The 22,048-nt window shown below is 37.0% G+C and overlaps 1 protein-coding gene across 3 annotated transcripts in view; it reads left to right on the top strand.

Annotated features, from left to right (window-relative positions):
- LOC122507983 (protein split ends) overlaps positions 1-20,986 on the top strand; it is a 184,520-nt gene extending 163,534 nt beyond the window's left edge. For 2 of the 3 annotated variants that reach the window (XM_043621024.1, XM_043621026.1), the window contains 6 exons: positions 89-10,889; positions 12,313-12,429; positions 13,522-13,635; positions 14,693-15,421; positions 17,873-18,031; positions 18,288-20,986. In XM_043621024.1, coding sequence (XP_043476959.1) covers positions 89-10,889; positions 12,313-12,429; positions 13,522-13,635; positions 14,693-15,421; positions 17,873-18,031; positions 18,288-18,416 — 12,049 coding nt within the window. In that variant the 3' untranslated portion in view covers positions 18,417-20,986. The remainder of the gene's footprint in view (positions 1-88; positions 10,890-12,312; positions 12,430-13,521; positions 13,636-14,692; positions 15,422-17,872; positions 18,032-18,287) is intronic. The other variant, XM_043621025.1, reaches the window with a different exon arrangement.
- The last annotated feature ends 1,062 nt before the right edge of the window (positions 20,987-22,048 follow it).

The following is a 22,048-nucleotide window of genomic DNA, read 5'->3' as shown; positions in this document are numbered from 1 at the left end:
AAAAATCTAATAAAAATTGATAAATTTCTTTATAAAAATTGATGAATGATTGATCAATAATGAAAGAAAAATAAAATTGATTGTTTAGGAGGGAGAGGACCTTCGATTCGGCTGTGACGGTTCCAAATAGCGGTAGTAGATTCACACGTTACGAGACGCCGCCGAGAGCGAGGGCAGCGAGTTACAGTCGAACGCCGGGTGGTGGAAGCACACCTGGAGCGAGTCCAGCTCATCCGACGGCGATGTCTCGAAGTAGTCGACGATCGTATCAAGATCCGTATTACGAGAGTGATTACAGTGAGCCAACAACGAGGCGATTTCGCAGTTACGACGAGTACAGCCAAGGAAGCGGTGCGAGTCACGACGATTACGATGGCACGGTGATTAGTGAAAGCAAGCTCAACGACGAAGACTGTCCATCATTGGCGCGACGACACACTGTTCAGAGTGTCGTGTCCAGTATCGATTCTCCAGCACCTCCGCCTCCTTTATTACCTCCGCCTGATATCAGGCATCTCCAGAAGGAGCGAGTGCATTTACTCGAACAACTTGAGGAGTGTCACAGTAGTGGCGACGAAATCGCGTTCGCCCCAAAAAAGAGGCCAAAGCTCGACGGCTCAGCGACGTCGATTCCCTGCGAGGAGGAGGAGCCGGAAATCGCGTCGTTACTCGTCACCTCGCATTCCGGGAGGAAGGGAATGGAAGTCCGAAGGGTCAGTGACAGTAAAGTGATAATTCATCATGGATCGAGGAGAGGCAGTTGCGAGGGCCGAGGGCCTGGTCCCTGCAAGCGGCGGCGGGACACAGCGAGGCATCACGATCATCACGACGGTTCGCGGCCAGGAACGCCGCTGGTCGACGAGAGACCGGAAAATCTCATCCCCAGCGAACCACGGAGGTTTCGCGAGCGAAGTCAAGAGGGTCCTCTGTCATTGCCCCTGCCGCGATTCGCGACGCAGATGCTCAACAACAACAACACGAGCAATAGCAACAACAACAACAGCGGCACACCGAGAGCCAGTCACGTGTCTCTAGCGAAAATCGCCAGTCCACCTTGTGCGTCGACCGCGCCAACGACGAGTCCCCGCACGGCGCCGCAACCGCCAGCGTCGCCTCCTCCCCGACACATTAGCCCGAGTCCCACCAGTTCCGACAGCGAGGCAGCGCCCCAGTCACCGAGTCTCGAGGAGCGGATACGATCGCTCGACGAGAAGTACGAGAAGTGGTCGGGCTCGAGAGCGTTGAGCGCGGCTGGCGGCGACGCCCTCGCCAAGTTGGACGCCTCCGCCTCTGAGCGCTTCAGGTTTCGTCACAAACTACTCGACCTCGATCTCCATGAAGTGCAACCATCGGACATTGTCAAATCGGTCCTCGCTAAGCGCAGTGTCTTCGATGAGGACTCAAAGAGGCTTGAGAACTTTAACGAGAAATACGAGCCTCGCGAGTTCACGGGCGTCATTGGCGTGAGCTCAATGATCGGCAGTAGTGGAAGTCTCGCGAGTGTTGCTTGCCCGAGCAAGGTGTGTTTACAGTATCCATTTCCTAGTCATCCGCCGGTACAGACGGCGACGTCCAGTACGACACCCACGCCCTCAACTCACAAGAACGATCCCAGAACGGCGACACCGCACAATTGCGTGCACCCCACGACGCCCGTCACACCGGGCACGTCAATCAAGACAGTGAGTCCGGAGTTGCCGCCAGTCACACTACCAATCACGAATCAGAGTAGCGCGACTGCGGCCAGTAGCAACAACAACATCAACAACAGCAGCGGTAGTGGTTTAGCGTCAGCGAGTAATCTTCTTAGTAGCAACGGTAGTGTAGGCAATTTAAATAGTGTTCATTCCCTGAGCGCTTCGACGAGTCGAGTATTAAATCCCGTTGTCACTTGCCCTGTGATGACACCCCCGACAACGGGAGCAATAAACCCGACGATTATAAACACGGCTGTCACGACGTCAACGGTCCCGATCTCAACCGCATCGACCTTAACGTCCAACGCGAGTCATCATCAACCTTCCACACCTTCGTCTACCTCGTTATCAACATTGTCTTCATCGTCTTCTTCCTCCTCCTCCTCTTCCTCGTCGTCCTCGTCTTCCTCTTCCGATCTTTCCAAATCGAGATTAAGGAAAGAAACCCGCGATTCCAAGGACTGCAAGGACAAACACACGAAAAAGGAAAACAGAAAAGTCCGAAAAGACGAGTCCGAGGAGAAGAGCAGTCGCAAGGACGACAAGGAGGAGCGTCCAAGTCCAGCGGAGCGTATCGAGCCGGAGAAAGAAACCAAATACGAGAGGAAGGAGCGAGAGGAGAAGGAGAGGCGGGAGAAGGAGGAACTGATCGAGAGAAGGGAAAAGGAGGAAAGAGATCGACAAGAGCGGAAGGAACGCGAGGAGCGCGAGAGGCGAGAAAAGGACGAGGAGCGAAGGGAGCGCGAGAGACTCGAAAAGGAGAAACAGGAAAAGGAGCGAAAGGAAAGAGAAGAACGAGAGCGAAAAGAGCGCGAGGAAATTGAGAGGAGAGAACGCGAGAGACGTGAACGAGAGGAAAAAGAGAGGCGAGAGCGAGAAGAAAAAGAGCGACAGGAACGAAAAGAGAAGGAAGAACGCGAAAGGCGAGAGCGCGAGGAGAAGGAACGAAAGGAACGAGAAAGAATCGAGCGTGAAAAACAGGAAAAAGAACGCCTCCGAAAGGAGCGTGAAGAACAGGAAAAACGAGAAAAAGAAGAACGCGAGAGGATAGAAAAAGAGAGAAGACGCGAAGAAAAGGAACGACTCGAGAAAGAACGCAAAAGAGAACGAGAAGAAAAAGAACGTCTCGAGCGCGAAAGGAGAAAAGAAAAAGAAGAACGCGAGCGACAAGAGAAAGAAAAACGTGACAAAGAGGAAAAAGAAAGGCGACGTGAACGCGAAGATCAAGAACGAAAAGAAAAGGACAAGAGAAAGGAACGCGAGGAAAAGGAGAAGCGAGACGATCGAAGACCAAACGAAAATCACATTCATCAATCCACTCCAATTCCGGCGCCGATTCCCATCAAACGCCGCTGTTCCTCTCAAGACACGCCCATCGAAGACGACGCCAAGCGGATGAAAATCTCCGATCACCGAAGAGACAGCAAGGATCGTTCCAAGCAAAACCGAAGATCCGAGGATCGTAAACATCGAAACGATTCACACCGATCTAGTCGAGACAGTAGAGACAGTCGTGAAAGCAAAGACTCCCCCTCACAAGATTGCATCCAAGATCTTGCCCGTGACTCAAGTCGAGAAGGAAAGGAAAATAATCGCGACACCGTCAAGGAGAAGCAACGCAAAAAGAGTCGCTCCGAAAGATCCGAAAAAGAATCACGTGAAAGGAGTCCTAGAGTTTCTCAAGAACCCGACAAAGACTTTCTCTCGAGGCTCGAATTGGCCAAGAGAAACGACTCAATCACCAACGATCAAGACATCATTGGATCACATCACGTCAAGGACTTGCATCACCACCATCATCACCACCACCACCATCATCATCACCACCAGCAACAAAATCTACACAGCGACGTTGACGAAGGTGTCTTATCCACTCACGAAATGCAAGGAATGCGCCATCCGTCAGCCACCGACACCGACAGTGACGAACCCAAGAAGCATTCAATCTTCGACATTGTCGACGACGAGCCGGCTTACATCAGTATGTACGACAAAGTCAAAGCCAGATCAACCAAAAATATGCAGAAACTCGAGGAGGAGAAACGCCAAGTGAGATTGAAGGACAAATTCTCCCAATTGAAACAAAGTCGAGCGAGACGTGAGGAAAAGAAACAGAGCACATCCTGGGATGGCGATTCAGTGAGTAGTAAAGCACTCACCGAGGATGAAGCAACATCAGAATCCGATTCAACGAGAGCGAAATCAGTCTCGAGAAAAGGATCACGATCGCGAATTCATTCGGACACCAGCGAAGAGGATGAGTCATTCGACAATAAACGGACAATCATCAAAACCGAGAGGTTTCACGAAAGTGATGTCGATCTTGGTTTTGCTGATTCCGAAGAAAAGCATAATCCTCTCGACACAAAATCAAGCGTTGTCGTCAACAATGTCCGCGTTGCTATCAAGGAAGAACCTAAAACATCCGACGATGAAGAGAGAATATCCTTCTCCACCAATCATCCTCTGACGAACAATCATGAACGAGAAGTCCGCAAGAAATCGCACAAAAAGAAACAGAAGCGACAGAAGATCAACACTGGACTAAATGATGGACTGTTAATTCTGGCCAATTGTATCGCTAATAATCGAAAAGACGATGAGGAGGACGAGGAGGACGAAGATGATGGAGTTAAACACAAAAAGAAGCAGAAGCGCCAGAAGAATTCGATTGACAGTGAGGATGGACCATTGATTCTAAACAACTGTATCAAGAATAATATTAAAGAAGAAGAAGAAGAGGAGGAGGATGAGGAAGAGGACGAAGATGATGCCGTCAAACACAAGAAGAAGCAGAAACGTCAGAAGAATTCAATAAGCAGCGAAGATGGTTTATTGCTTTTGGCAACGTACATTGCGAAAAGCCTTAAAGAGAAGGAAGAAGACGAGGAAGACGATGGCATGAAACTCGAACCGTCCGAAAATATCGAGCACAGAAACACCAAGATGAATGCCAGTGACACCAGTCTTGAAAGTCGCAATCACTCGTCCGAGATGAATAACACCATCAACTCGAAGTCCTTCAACGCTTCGATTGTCGACAATCCCGAGGAGAGGATGCGAGCTGACAAGAACAAGAGGAACAAGAAGGAGAAGCGCAGAGAGAGGAACGGTGATGAAAAGACCAAAGCTAGACGAAAGAGGCTTAATAGACAAGAAGGTAGAGATAGTCAGAGAATGGAAGATATTTTCGGTCCTCTCTCCGACGATGTTGACGAAGCTCCATCCAACACGTTCTTTAATCGACTGGGCAGCATACCAAAGGAGAACAATGTCTACCACTCCGACAGTGACGGTGCTCGCAGTCCTGACGTTGAGACAATTCGAAGGAAGTCCGAAAAGAAGCGCAGACATCAGCCGCAGGATGAGAACAGTGTCGATCTAGCGGAAGCTGGACGTGAAATCGAGGCCAAACTTCTGGGCCTGCCGAATTCACCAAAGTCTGCAGTTTGCACCGAATCCACCGATCATGACGTATTCCGATTCACGGATGACAACGACAGTATCGAACCCTCAACTCCAAACACAGTTCCCGAGAAGATCAAGGAAAAGAAGAAGAAACGGAAAAAGTCGAAAGATGAGCGAGGACGAAAGGACTGTCACCACCATCACCATCATCACCACCACCATCATGACAAAGCTGGTGCTTTGCCTTATCTTGGATCGGAGTCTAGTCCTCCAAGAGCCAGTAGTCCAATCATCTCGGAAGAAATGTCTCCCACTCTACCGCCGTCCAGAGAATCAATGCCGAGCCCCATACCAAAAATTTCCACCAACATCACTGATATTTCTTCACCTCCAAGTGTCAACCAATCCAAGGAATTCAAAACAGACAAGAAGAAGGACAAATTCATACCCGGTTACGGAATTGAAATCGACGAGACGCTACACAACAATGCTGTGAAAAGTATTTCGGAACCTGAGGAAAGGGCCAAATCACAGAACGATCAGGAGGAAGAGGAAGCAACACCTCCATCCCCTCCGGCGCAGCCTGAAGACAAACCCAGAGTTGCCATCTCGCAAGAGGAGACGGAAGTCGCCGTTGCTGCCCTCATGGCAGAGAACTTTGGCGGACCCTCCGAGGACTATTCGTACGAAGAGGATGAGCCGGAGACCGTTTCTTCCAGTGAACCACCACCCGACGCTCCTCAGGAGGACGTCGAGGAGATGCAGCAAGCCGTCGAGAGTCTGAACGCCTCCTCCGGTGAGGCCGAAGCCGATCTGAAACCAGACACTCCCCAGAGCGAGCACGATCTCCAAATTGACACCGACACCGAAGAGGATCGCAATTACGAAAACTTTGATCTCTCTCAACCGCCCAAGACGCCTGACATTCCTTCTTTCTACAAGTCCAAGAATCCCGAGAAGACTCCAGAGAATCCCAACTACGTTGTTCCAACACTCGATCTGGTCTTATCCTACTTTGGGAATAAATATCCCGACAGTCGAGAAGTCACAAAAGTCACTCCTCAAGTCGCTTCTCAGGGCGAGCCTCTCAAGCCAAGTCTGGGTGCCACCGAGCCGGAAAGATCTGCTCAATCTCTACCCAGCGCTCCGTCTCTACCGCAAATTTCTCAAAGTTTGCCTGAACGGTCAACACCTATCGCCGTACGACCCACTCCATCTCTTGTCGAAAGATCTCCGGCCTTAATCGAAAGATCGACTCCATCCCTAACGGACAGACCAACGCCGTCACTAGTCGAGAGACCAACCCCATCTTTGGCCGAACGATCAGTACCATCCTTGACCGAAAGAACGATTCAACCCCTAGCCGAAAGAACTCATTCTCTACCAACAACTCTTCACTCCTCGGCAGAAAGAACAGCGCCAACGTCTCAACCACCAGCACCACAAGTCCGTCGAAACTCCACCTCGCCACCGCCTCAATTCAAATCCACCGGAATTCCCGTTTTGAACCAAATTCCAAGAATTCCGGCAGTCAGCCCGAGACCACCAATCGGCTACAAACCACTCCATCAAAGACTTCCGGTGACACCCCAAACTCAAATGGTTCCACTGCGACAAGTTGCTCCGAGAATGCCGAACGTGACAGCCTCATCGTCCGCCAACTTGGCGCCCGTTCCTCCACTCGTACCATCCAGGATGCCGCCACTCATCTCCTCGCAACTATCGCCACGAGTCTCGCAACCACTCTCGCCGAACGGTCAATGGTCCCGAGGAGCTCACGCTCCAAATGCCAGCAAACCGTCACCACCTCCACCACCAACACCCGTGAGGATTCCCGTGAGTGTTCCAATCTCCGCCCATCGACCCGACACTCCGATGCAACACATCTACTCCACCGCTGCTAGTCAACAGCCTGTGATACAACACGCGCCGGGAATGAGAGCCCTGGCACCCAACTACCCACGAGGTGGTCTTCCACCACTGACGCTCAACATTCCACCGAGACCCTACATGCCAAGCGTTCCACCACTCACTCCTGGTGTTCAGGTCAAGACCCCCAGGGACACAGGTCTCGGTGGGAAGTCAGTCATCGAGACGTTGATCCCCGTGAATCCAAGTGAACCCCCAAGACTCGAGGAACCGAAACTCTCGCCTGCTATCTTGCCGGAACCCACCAACAAGGCCTCCACTTCGCCCAAAGTTCCATCTCCGAATCAACCGCCTACTTACATTCCAGAGACGGCGAAAATCGAAATCAACGCCAGTACTTCGAGTCCGATCTTCGGCAAACCGGCAAATACTCTCGACACAATTATGCTCTCGCCCAGGCAGAAGCAACATCTGGACTCTGGTCTCTTGTCGCAGAAGCATCTTGAGAGTAATCTGATTGGTCCAAAGCATCTGGACAGTAGTCTGATTGGTCAGAAGCATCTCGAGAGTAATCTGATTGGGCAAAAGCTTCTCGAGAGTAATCTGATTGGGCAAAAGCATCTCGAGAGTAATCTGATTGGACAGAAGCATCTTGACAGTAATCTGATTGGCCAGAAACATCTCGACAGTAATTTGATTAGTCAGAAACATCATGACAGCAATCTGATTAGCCAGAAGCATCTCGACAGTAATCTGATTGGTCAGAAGCATCTTGAGAGTAATCTGATTGGACAGAAGCATCTCGAGAGTAATCTTATTGCTCAGAAACATCTCGATAGTAATCTGATTGGTCCAAAGCATCTGGACAGTAATCTGATTGGTCCAAAGCATCTGGACAGTAGTCTGATTGGTACAAAGCATCTGGACAGTAGTCTGATTGGTCAGAAGCATCTCGAGAGTAATCTGATTGGACAGAAGCATCTCGAGAGTAATCTGCTTGGACAGAAGCATCTTGACAGTAATCTGATTGGTCAAAAGCATCTTGACAGTAGTCTGATTGGACAGAAGCATCTCGACAGTAATCTGATTGGACAGAAACATCTCGATAGTAATCTGATTGGGCAGAAACATCTCGACAGTAATCTGATTGTCCAGAAACATCTCGAGAGTAATCTGATTGTCCAAAAACATCTCGACAGTAATCTGATGAGTCAGAAACACCTCGACGGTAATTTGATTGGCCAAAAGCAACTCGACAGTAATTTAATGAGCCAGAAACATCTTGATAGTAGTTTAATGAGCCAGAAACATCTAGACAGTACTTTAATGAGTCAGAAACATCTAGACAGTAATTTGATGGGCCAGAAACATCTGGATAGTAATTTACTATCACCCAGACAGAAGCAGGAACTCAATCTTCAACTGTTAACTAGAGTTTCCACTCCGAGTCCAGTGATTGTTGCCCACAGTCATCACAAAATTCATCCTCTGGCCACATCCACAGTTCCGACACCTAATCAGCCACTAATCAAGACCGTCGTTCCAATAGTTGACCACAAACTTAACGAGCCAAGATTCAATCAGAAATTCAAAATTGAAGAGAAATTCAGACCGGAAAATTACCAAACTGACGATAAATTCCGCGAGGTACCGAAGCAAATTCCGCCTCCAGCATTATTGACAAAATCGACCATTGCACAGACGAACGTATCGAAGGCGGTGACACCCACGGCCAAAGACATCAAGGATATGATTGATTTCCCCGAATTCAAGGAGATCAAGGAAATCAAGGAGATCTCGGAGAAGATCCTCGAGGACCGAACTGATTCAGAGGAAAGTCAACCAATGCTCCTAACACCACCGGTTCAGTCAATAAAATCAATCGAGGACAAGGAGAATCTTGCCAAAGCTAATGAAGAACCAGCTAAAGTTAAAGACGAGAAGATTAAAGATGAACCGAAGGAACCGAAGATCAAGGAAGACAAAGAAGTGGAAGTAAAGAAGGAACACGAGGTGAAGACCGAACTCAAGGAAGTCCTGCCAAAAGATCAAGAGAAAGAAAAGGAGAAAGTCGTTCCCAAGGAGATAAAACAGGAGACGGACGACGAACCAACAACGGATCCGCTCGCCCTGGACATTGCCAAGGAAGACCAAACCGACAGCAAAGAGGACAGTGACTATTGGTCAGCCAAGGAGGTCAACATCGAGAGTGTAATAAAGAAAGTCGACGCCCTATGCGACGGCGAGGACAACGACGTCGATGAAGAGACCGAAAATCACGACTCCCACGACACCAGCAAGAGCGAAGCCGACTCCTGGCTAGACTCCGAATCCATCGAAGGCGACAGCAAAAAGAGTTTCTCCAACGACGATCAGGACGAGGGTGTCGAGACCTGTGAAATCGAGACGAAATCAAGACGCGGACGATCGAAATCACGAAGAGGACGCGGCGGAGTAACAACACGTCGAGGAGCGAAAACAGTCGCCTCAAAACGTGGCGGAAGAACCGCTCGCGGTGGCAAACACGCCGAGAAGAACAAACCCACCGACGTCTACGAATTCCACGACGACAGCGAGGAGGACAACGCCGGTCGTCCCAGGTTGATCCTCACGATAAAATCCCCAGGTCCAAACGCAACCGGACCCAACGCTCAACCATCAACACCAGTCGCCGCCGTCAAGGAAGTGCCAGCCGAGGAATTCGTCTCCCCCGCCGTCAACACCCGCAAATCCCGAAGACTCGCCGAAAAGGACTGCAGTCGAACCTCCATCGACGACATCATCGAGGACGTGATTCGAGGCACGGCCAAGAACCCCGCGGCCACTCGCCGCAGCACCAGGCACAACAGCTCGCCCAAGAGCCAAATACCACCGCCCGTCGAGCCCAAGAAATCCACCCGCGGTGGCCGCAAGGGCCCCAGGCGAGTCTCCGAAAACAATGACGAAAGCGAAGAAAAACCCCCGGTGAAAGAAGAAGTCGAAAAGGAACCCGAGAGAGTCGAGGAACCGGAAAGAAAAGTAAAGGTTGAAGAGAAACCGGTGATAAGAAAGCCAGCCTCTCTCGAGCCGATGACTCTCATCGATCCCGTCACTGGAATGCTTATCCCAATGCGAGAGTCGGAAGAGGGACAGTACATTCCAGTCGCCACGGGACAGAACGCGAAGATCGGGGTCATAAACAAAGTCTTCGAAACCCCGGTTCCGAAGAAGGAGGAAGAAACCAAAGTTCCTCCGCCAACAACCGTCTCGACTGTCATCTCATCATCCACCGCAGTCACGACCCAAGCGCCAATCACAAAACCCCAGAGTCTGAAGGCCCACGTTCTCAACGCCGTGCAATCCCTTCAGCCAATCGTAGTCACCAAAACAGCAGTTCCAAATCAGGCAATAGTTCAAAATTTGACGAAACCACCGACCCAGACGGGTCTTCACCTACAAATCCCTTGCAACAGGGTCGCTTCACCGAATTTGAGTCCCCTTGGCGGTAACAAGCACGTACAATCAGCAAATGGAAAACCCCAAAGTCAACCTCAACCACAAGGTCAACAACAGGCGAAATCGCCAGTGTCGAATACTACAGTGACGACAAATCCAAAACAACATTTACTGCAAGCGGCTAAACAAACACCGGCGACGATAAATAGTCTTGAGCAGAAATTGCCGAGTGTGCATCCGGGAACTTTGGCTGCGGCGCCAGCGCAGAGAATTCACCAGGGCATTCCTCAACCGACAACTCTGAAAGCAATAAATGGACAATTACATCCTGTTAATCCGAAAGCTCATATACTGCAAGCTGTGGTTCCGCCAGTGATGTCCGGGGCTGTTGCGAGTCCACCCGCTCAGGCTCATGTCATTGGAGCTCAACCTGTCGTGGCTGGTGGCGCTTGTTCACGATCTGCGCCTACCAAAGCACAGGTAAATAAAGTATTTTTGACAACTAATTTTCCAATCGTTAATTTTTCGTTTTTAAATTTTATTTACAGTTTTTATTCAATATTTTTTTTTTAGAAAATTACTTCAAGACTTTTATTTTAATAAACAAATAAATAAGACTATTTCGTAATTGAAACGAAATAAAATGTCGAACTAGATTCATTTGAAACGAAATTGAATTTAGATTGATTTTTTGAAACGAAATACAATTTAATTAGGTTTTTTGAAACAAAATAGAATTTAATTAGATTTTTTTGAACGAAACCAAATTTAATCAGATTTTTTGGATCGAAAGCGATTTTAATTCAATTTTTTGAAACAACATAGAATTTAATTCGATTTTTTGGAACGAAACCAAATTTAATCAGAATTTTTTAATCGAAATCGATTTTTATTCGATTTTTTGAACCGAAATACAATTTAATTGGATTTTTTTTAAACAAAATAGAATATAATTAGATTTTTTGGAAGGAAATCGAATTTAATTATATTTTTTTCTTCAAAACCCAATTTAATCAGATTTTTTGAATCGAAATTGATTTGAATTCGATGTTTTGAAACAAAATGTAATTTAATTACATTTTTTGAAACAAAATAGACTTTAATTAGATTTTTTTGGAACAAAATCGAATTTAATTAGATTTTTTGCAACGAAATCAAATTTAATTAGATTTTATGGAACGAAACCGAATTTAATCAGATTATTTAAATCGAAATCGATTTTAATTCCATTTTTTAAGACGATATACAATTTATTTAGATTTTGTTAATGGAAATCGATTTTAATTCAATTCAATTCGGTTGTTCAAAAAATTTAATTATATTCTATTTTGTTTAAAAAGTTTGATTAAAATGTATTTCGTTTCAAAAAATCGAATTGAAATCGATTTCGATTCAAAAAATCTAATTTAATTAGATTTTGTGAATCGAAATCGATTTTTATTCAATTTTTTAAAACGAAATAGAATATACATAATTAGATTTTTTGAAAGGAAATCGAATTTAATCAGATTTTTTTTATTTAATATCGAATTTAAGTAGATTCTTTTAATTGAAATCGATTTTAATTCAATTTTTTGAAACAAAATACAATTTAATTTAATTAGATTTTACTTTTAGATCTTTTGAAACAAAATCGAATTTAATTAGATTTTTCGAACGAAATCGAATTTAATCAGATTTTATGAAAAAAATCAAATTTAAATAGATTTTTTGAATCAAAAATGATTTTAATTTGATTTTTTGAAACGAAATACAATTTAATTCGATTTTTCCATTCGAAATCAAAATTTAAAAATTCCATTTTGGAAATTCTGTTTTTGTAAATAAAGGAATTTGGAACTTTTTTTCTAATTTTTCAATTATTAATTTAAATTATTTAATTAATTATCTTTATCTATTACAGGTGACGGGAGCAATGGAACCTCCAAAAGTGGAAATTTCAATGTCTGGCTGCATTATGGCTTCTCCTGGTCCTCAACCACCTCGAGGAGTTCCAATTTCAGCTTATGAAGCATCACTGGTAAGAAAAATTGAAAATTTCCCCCTAAGCATGACATTCTTATTATCACTAATGTTGCTTTCTTTTAACAATAACTTGGGGCAATTAAATTATTATTTCTCAAATTACAGGCCTTGGATATTATGACTTTATCGACTGTTTTCAAAAAGAGAAACTTTTTTCGACATTTCTTCTAATTATTGCAAGTTTTTCTACTTTTTTTCTTAATATTACAACAAAATATCAAATTTTTAGTATAAAATGCAACTTACTTCAATTTTTACAGTGTATAATTAAAAAATTGTTGAATAATTGAAATTTTATGATATTTAATAAAATTAATTGAAAATAATTGATTTTTTTCAAGTATTTTATTACAATTTTTGAAAATCAACTTTTGAAGAATTTTAATTTCAAATTTAGATAAATAAAGTAATTTTAATAAATAAATCTTAAAAATTTGAATGAAAAAATCGTCAAGTGTGAATTTTGAAAATGAAAATTAATAAAAATTAGCTTTTAAAAATTATATAAAAATATTTTTACAAAAAGTAATTCTTAGAATAAATAAATTTATAAAATTTTTGTGACAAAACAGAATAAAATTAACGAATTTTTTATATTTTTAATCAACGGAAGCGTTTTGCTCATTAAAGTCGATCCGAGGCCTGAAATTAATATTAATATACATTTTAATTTTATTTTTAATTGAATACTATCAACGAAATGGACCCAAAGTTAAAAAAACAATTTTTTTACATTTTCAAACATTCGAATATTCATTTAATTTCCTTTCAAATTCAAGATAAATTTATTTCGTTTCAAAAAGAAAAAAAAAATTTGTATACAAATTCGCAACGATATGAAAAATTTGATTTAATTAAAGCAACTTTATTTTAATTTATTTATTTAAATTTATTTCAATTAAATTGAATTAAAAATAAAAATATTAAATCAGCAGAAGACTTTCGTCTTCTGCTGATTTAATATTTTTATTTTTCAAAATTTGCCGATTTGAAAAAGATTTTAATTTAATTCTTTTTTAAATAATGCAATCAATAAAAAAGTATGAAGATAAAAAATGAAAATCTAACATTGCTTGGTTTTGGTTAGCATGGAAGTGCGAGTGCAGCTCCAGCATCAGGGGGACAGTATGGACTCGTTCCCCCTCATCGCTCCCAAAGTCCTCCATTGCCCCCTGCCTATCATCACGCTAATGCTTCTCAGGTACTTACAACTCAAACTTTTACTAAAAACTGAAAAAAATTCCAAATCTGCATTTTATTTCCATCTAACAATTTTCTTGCTCCTACCATTTGAGATTTTTTGAATACAAAAAGGATTTTTCGACTCTCCAAATTTATCAACTAAAACAATGAATTCAATTATTTTCAAAACAATTTTAATACATTTCGAATAAATTTAATTATTTTAAAAAAATTTAAAGAAATTCTTCAAAAGAATTTATTTGGGATTTTAGAAAATTTAAATAAAATTCTTCGCAAGAATTCAATTATATTTTTATAAATTAGTAAAATTCAACAAGAATTTAAAATTCACTAAAAAATATTTTTAAAAAAATAAAAAATATCTCAAAATATTTTTTAAAAAATTCTGTATGAAAATTAAATTACTTTCAATGCAATTTTTAAATTTATTCGTCAAAAAATTGAAAGAATTTAATTATTTTCCAAAATTAATAAATTTCTTGTGATAAATTCAATTATTTTGAATATACTTAATTTTAATAAAATTCTTTACAGAAATTCAATTATTTTCGAAACAACTTTAATTAAATTTCTCGAAAAAATTTCATTATTTTTAAATATGTATTTCTATAAAATTTTTCATAACAATTTAATTATTTCTTAAAATTTTAATAAATTCTTCGAAACATTTCAATTATTTTTATAAATAGTAAAATTCTTTGCAGAAATTCAATTGTTTTCAAAACAATTTTAATAGAATTCCTAGAAAGAATTTAACTTAATTGTAGTCAATTTTTCATTAATTCGGTTTATTCGAAATATTTCAAGTAAAAGGAATTTTAATTCTTAACTTTTCATTTCTTTACATTATAATTCTTTATATTTTTTTATTTATTTATATTTAATCTATATTTATATCTTTTTTGTGAATTTATTATTTAATTTATATTTATTTATATTTAGTTTATATTTAATTTATATCTTTTTTTGTGAATTTATTATTTAATTTAATTAAATTAATGAAATCACTGTTCATATTTAATTTATATTTATTTATATTTCGTTGAATTTTTCAGGGCGATGTTGTCAATCCCTATGGAAATCTAACAAGAGCCGCGGAATTGCCGTCGCACTATATTCATCCCTATCAGTACATCCTTCGCGCCCAGCAGGAGGCAATGACGGCACCGCGAATTGCGTATCACGTACCAGGCACAAGATCGCCACACTTGCCGCTTGATCAAAAATTGGAAACCCCTGGCGAGGAGAATCCAAGTCCACCTTTGGAATACAGACGTAGCACGAGAACACCACAGGAAAGAACAACGGACAGTCCGCAAATTGCACCGGTCTACATGCATCATCAGAATGCTCGCCTCCCACCGCCACCGCCGCCGCAATTCAATGCCGGAAGTGCCGTTCAACGCGGCTACTACGATCCACCGCCAGTTCACATTCAATCACAATATCCAATGGCTGGCAGTGAAGCGCCCACTGAGCGCGCAATCACACCCGATCGAAGTCGAAAATTACAAGTGGCAACACCACCGCACGCAGCTCAAGTCCCACCGCAAACTGATTCGCTGCCAATGCTTCTTCAACGTTATCCGGTCATGTGGCAGGGATTACTCGCGCTCAAGAGCGATCAGGCCGCAGTGCAAATGCATTTTGTCTTTGGCAATCCAAATGTCGCCAGGGAAGTGTTGCCCTCGTGCAACAGTGATGGATCAACACCGCAATTGAGAATCGCTCAGCGCATGAGGCTCGAGCAGGCGCAAGTTGAGGCCGTGGTCAGGAAGATGCAGGTATTGTCTCTTTCTTTTAAATCAATTTTTCTTCTTCGTAAAAAAGGGAACCGTTTTTTCCCTTTGCAGGGCTCGAACTAGGATCGTAAATTTGCTTCAAGTCCGTAAAAGTCAGTTTTAAAAAAAAAAAAAAAAAAGTCCCTAAAGTCCGTAATTTCATTGAGAAAAGACGAAAATTTTGTAAATTGTACGATATAATTTGGAGAATTTTATAGAGAAATTACAAATGATTGCAGAAATTCAATTATTTTCAAAAGTAATAAAATTCTTCGCAAAAGTGCAATTAATTTCAAAAGTAATAAAATTCTTCGCAGAAATTTAATTATGTTCAAAATTTTTTTTAAATTCTCGTAAAAATTTCAATTATTTTTAAAAATACAATAATACTATAATAAAATTTTACAAGAATTGCTTGAAAAATGTAATTATTCTTAAAAAAATTAATTTCAATTTCTGGAAAAAATCAATTATTTATTTAAAAAAATGTTTTTTTAAAATTCTTTGGAAGAATTCAATTATTTTCAAAAATTTTAGAATTTTTCGCAGAAATTCAATTGTTTTCAAATATTTTAATAAAATTATTCGAAAGAAATAAATTATTTTAAATACAATTTTACAAAAATTTTTTTTTTGAAATAATTATATTATTTTCAAAAATTATAATCAAATTCTTTATAACGATTCAATTATTTTCGAAAAATATTTGAAATTCAATTATTTTTAATATCTAGTATTTTCATCAAATTTCGCAAAAAAAATCAATTGTTTAAAAAGAAATTGACAAAATTCATCCAAAATTCAATTTTTTTTTTATTTAATAATAAAATTTCCACAGGAATTCAATTAATTTAGAATAGCATTTTCAAAAAAATTTAGAAAAAATCAATTATTCAACAAAATTTTTATGCAATTCTTCACAATAATAATTCATGGAAATTCAATTTTTATAAAAAACGTTTTATAAAATTCTAAGCGATAATTCAATTATTTTATAAATAATAAAACTCATCGAAGAATTTCAATTATTTCTAATACTATTTGAAATTAATTAATCGAAAAATTCAATTCTTTTCACAAATAAAGTTTTCCACAAGAATTCAATTATTTAAAAAAACATTTTTATATTATTTTGAAAAAAATAATTATTTAATATAATTTTTTTAAAATTCTTATGAAGAATTCAATGATTTTCAAAAATAACAAAATTTTTCACGGAAATTCAATTCTTTTTGAACATTTTAATAAAATTTTTCGCAATAATTCAATAATTTTTGAAAATTTTAATAAAATTCTACGCAAACCTTTAATTATTTTACAAATTTTTTTGTAAATTTCTCCGCAATCATTCAATAATTTTCATAAATAATAAAATTTTTTTATTATTCTAATATATTAAATTGAAGAATTTCCGAATAATTGAAATTCTGTAAAATTAGATTGTAAACAAATGAATGTGAAAATTCTCAAAGAACTTTTTCAACAATTATTAAAAATAATGCATTTATAGAAAAATTTTAGTTAAAATTACGAAAAAAATTTTATTTTGGAAAAGTTACAAATTATTGCAGAAATTAAATTATTTTCAAGTGTAATAATATTCTTCGCAAAAAATAATAAAATTCTTAGGAATTCAATTATTTTCACTAATAATAAAACTCATCGCAGAATTTAAATTATTTTTAATACAATTTTAATCGAATTCCTCAATAAATGTAATTATTCTTAAAAGTTTTATTCAAATTCGTCGAAAAATTCAATTATTTAAAAATTTCTTGATACAATTTTTTGTGGGAAATGAATTTTAAGAAACATTCAATTATTCAATAAACTGTTTATTTTTTGTATTTAAATAATTGAATTCTAGTAGAATTTTCTGATAAAAATTTATTTAAAAATGAATTTTTTTAATATTATTTGAAAGTTTTATTTTCTAATAAATATATTTAATTGAAGAATTTACGAATAATTGAAATTTCGTAAAATTAAATATTGTAAAGAAATGAATTTGGAAATTGTCAAAGAACTTTTTCGAAAATTATTGAAAATAATTGATTTAAAGAAAAATTTCAGTTAAAAATTCTTGAAAATAATAATTGAATTGATAATGATTTTATTACTCGGTCATTTTCATTTATAGTTTGAAGTAAAATTTTCTCCTATTTTACTCGGACTGTTTATATTTCAGTCAGTAATTGGTCCTTAAGTTTTTATTTTTGGTCCGTAAAGTTCGTTTTTTTAATTACTTTCATTGGTTCGAACCCTGTTTTTCTTAAAAAATGGAACATTTTTTCCCTTCGTTAAAAAAAGAAACTTTTTTCCCCCTTTCTTAAAAAACGGAACATTTTTTTCCCTTCGTTAAAAAAGTGACATGCGACTGTTATTAAAAAAAAATCTTACCTTACAACTTTTTTTTTGAAGATATTAACAGAATTTTTCAATTTTTGTTTCCAGACCGACAATGAGCATTGCATATTGATGGCACTTCCTTGTGGTCGTGATCACTTAGACGTGATTCAGCAGAGCGAAAATCTTCAAAGTGCATTTATAACATATCTCCAAACGAAACAGGCCGCCGGAATCGTCAATATTGCCGTGCCCGGTTCTCAACAGGTTTGTACAAATTTTTATTCACCTACAAAATTTTCAAAGTTATTTATTTTCTAATAAAATAATAAAAAAAAAAACTGATGGATTTTTTAGAAGAATAAATAGTAATAATTGGTTGAATCAAAAATTTTTTTGTTTACAAATATATTTATTTGTAAACAAAAAAAAATTCATTTCTTTTGTTCTTTGATTTGAATAACAAGCCAAAAAAATATCTTCGTATTCACAAGTCCTAACAATTTTTTTGTTTCACTTCCAGGTTACCAATGTAATACACATATTTCCATCTTGTGACTTTGCAAATGAAAATCTCGCTCGAATTGCTCCTGATCTACTTCATCGAGTGGCAGAAATCGCTCACTTATTTATTGTGATCGCCACTGCCTGAGACCGAGTCACAAGAATTTTCATCGTGAAAACACTATTTTTTCTTCATCTCTTCTTTTTTTCTCGCGCAATGAAAAAGATGCTTTACATTATTGTGGCATATAAAGCCTTGAAAGAGAGAGGGAGAGAGAAAGATACGTTCTCAAAAACTGGACTTAGTTAAAAAAAAAAAAAAAGAAAAATCATTAAAGAACAGAAAAAAAGGACTAGAAGAAAAAAAAAAGAATTTGGAGTAAACCATTCAAAAAACCCTCTATACACGAGCTATACACGTTAAGAAATAGTCGTTAAAACTGTACCAATTTAAGCGAGCCGGCAAAGGCATAACTACTGTGATTTTAATTATTTAACGTATGTATCTGCATAAAAACATAAGGAAGACCGATTCTGGTCCGCGTATGTGTTTTTGTATAATATTAATCTATATAAATACCTATGTATTATATTACTTGTATCGATAGTCGCCGACGCCGTTGCTGCTCTTGTTGAGAGTTAGAAAGTAATTGAAAAGAAAAAAAAAATATTGAAAAAAAACTCTTAGTAGAGTTTGAAAAAAAAATTAATAAATTTTTCTTTTAAAGAAAATTTTTTTCCTACGAAGAAGAGAATTTTTCTATTCTGAACATTCTTTCTTTCGTGAAAAAGATCTATATTTTTTTTTTTTTGACGAAAGAAACATTTTTTTAGTTTTTTAAAAAAATACAAGTTTTTAGTTTTTTAAAAATATTTTGCAATGAAATTTTTTAATTCTTTAAAATTTGAAGAAAAGTTATATTTTGTTTGGAAAGTTATCTTTTTAACTGACTTTTTTTTCTACTCTTTGAAATTTTAGTTAAAAATGAATTCAGAAGGGAAATCGTTCATTTTTTAAAAAGGAGGGGAGAATTTTCTTAAAACAAAATTCTCCTCTTTTTTTACAAATCGAGTAAACTTTTGAAGAGTGGAAAAAATGGGAAGAAAGAAAAATGTTTTTTTGAGAAATAATTTTTTTGTACTCTTTATTTGTGAACATGTAAAATGTTTTTTAATTCTCTTCTGAATGTGGTAAAAACTTTTCGTTTTTTTTTTGTGAAAAAAATTTTTTTTTGAGAAAGAAACCTAGGAAAAAATGGAAGAATACCGAGGACTACTACTAGTGTATCATAGAATACCATAGCAGGATGTAACATATTATTCTAGTTATGTACATTATCGGAAGATTTGTAATATTAATGACTCGATTCTTTATTATCAAAATTGATACGATTATAATTATCTATTAATTATTATTATTACTACTTCTACCGACATACTACGTTACTATTCTATGCTATTACTATACTACTACTACTACTACACTACTACTACTATCGAACCTACTACTACTACTACCGCTGCTATTAATTATCATTAACGTTTACACAGGCTAGCTAGAAAATATTTGAGCGTTGAAAATACGAGAGAGAGAGAGGAAAAAAATTCCCTCTTTTCTTGTTTTTAAGGAGGTAAAAATTAAAAAAAAAAAAAAAACGAGGGCTTAAAAGCTGTCGTACCAAAGGGTTCGACTGATCTCATAATAATAAAAAAAAAACTTCCATCCTACAGTAATAATGCGCTTATGTGTATAGACAAGAAAATTTACAATTATATCACACAAAGAAAAAAAAACGTAAGAAAAAATTACGAGTAATAAATGAATTATTTACAGAAAAAATAAAAATTTCGCTGACGCGCATAGAGCGCGCTCGCCTCTAGTGGTAACGTAAAATGTAAAGATTAAAAAAAAATATATATTAAAGAAAAAAAAATCATTTAGTAATAAAGAGAGCGTTGTTTTTTGAAAAAAAACTCCGAAATTCGATACTCGCAATCGAAGACCAAATTTGCATAATTTTTTTTCTATTTTTTTTTTTAATGTTTTTTGTTTTTAGTTTGTGAAAAATTTTCCCGATTTTGAAAAATATTTAACGGGATTATTTGAAAAAAAAAAATCTGTGATTTTACTGTAGGCGATCTTTGTTTGCGATTATCCTGTGAAGGTATAATAATATCATTTTAAAAGTTTATATAAAATATAAAAAAAAAGAAATTGCAAAGAAAGATTTTTTTTGTTTGTAAAATTTACAACGCTCTCTTTCGACGTAAATTTGATAATTTAAGGCAGCGCAGATACTCGTTATGTACAGTGTAAAAGATGCGTTGTGCATATGTACAGTTATAGAAGTTAAATAAAAAAAAAAAAATACGAGCGAGCGAGATAATGAAAAAAAAACATATGTTACAGTTACAAGTTAAGTATATATATAAATATATATACGCATGCCGTGTATATCGTGCAACATTTTTTCAATTTATATTTAATTGCGAACGAAAGTCTTTGTTCTTATAATATATATACATATACATATATATATATATATTTTTTTTTTCTTTGCGGATGTTTGATTTAGGTATTAAAGTATCGAAAGCACAATATACACGTCAGCCGCGTCGAAAAAAAAACCTATCGTGTAAAATATCTGTGAATATTATAATTTAGTTTCTTCCTACTGGTATAGAAAAAAAAAGATTATGTTATTCGCATAAGGAAAATGTACAGATATCACATTTTTGTTTTGTGTTTTAACTGTAGTTATTGATAATTATATGGATATTAACGATAATAATAACTATGATTAAAAAAAAAAAAATTTCGACTAATTAATAGTAATCCTCGTCTCAAAAAATAAACACCTATATTTGCAAAAAGTAAAAAATAATTCGAAAGAAGAAATTCAAGAAATTCAGGGTTGCCACGATTTTGCTCTTTTCCAATTCCATGAATTTTCTAGGTTTAAAAAGGGGAATTTTTCCAGGTTTTTAAAACGAAAATTATTCGCAAACACCAATAACTTCTTCAAAAATTATTTTCATCATTGCGATTATTCATTTCTAGAATTTTCAACTAAAATTCTTCAATTTTTTAAAAATGTTCTTTGAGAATTTTCAAATTCTTTTGTTAACAATTTAATTTTTCGAAATTTCGATTATTCTGACATTCTTCAATTAAATATATTAGAAATTAAAAACTTCAAAGAATTAAAAAAATTCCATTAAACTTATTGAGAAAAATTAATTCTACAGAATTCTTAATTAAAAGTATGAAATGTTCAAATTTTCAAAGATTTTAATTTGAAATTCATTTTCAAATCAAAATAATTTTAATTGAATTCCTCGGAAGAATTCAATTTTTAAAAAAAATTTTAACACATTTCAAAAAAATTCAAATTTATTCTAAAATTTAAATAAAATCCTTCAAAAAAATTCAATTATTTTTATAAATAGAAAAATTCTTTGCAGTAATTCAATTATTTTCAAAACAATTTTAATTGAATTCCTCGAATGAATTCAAATATTTTTAAACATTTCCATAAATTTCAATTATTTCCTAAAATTTTTAAAAATCCTTCGAAACAATATTCAACTATTTTTATAAACACTAAAATTCTTTGCAGGAATTAAATAATTTTTAATCCAATTTAAATAAAATTACACGAAAGAATTTAATTATTTTCAAAAATTTCCATAAAATTCAATTTCAACAAGAATTTAAAATTCTCTAAAAATAATTCAATTATTCTCAAAATATTTTTAAAAAATTCTCTAAAAATAATT

Source organism: Leptopilina heterotoma, unplaced genomic scaffold (assembly GCF_015476425.1).
Source record: "Leptopilina heterotoma isolate Lh14 unplaced genomic scaffold, ASM1547642v1 Lhet_52, whole genome shotgun sequence".
NCBI lineage: Eukaryota > Metazoa > Arthropoda > Insecta > Hymenoptera > Figitidae > Leptopilina > Leptopilina heterotoma.
This window is presented reverse-complemented; position numbering and strand designations above follow the sequence as displayed.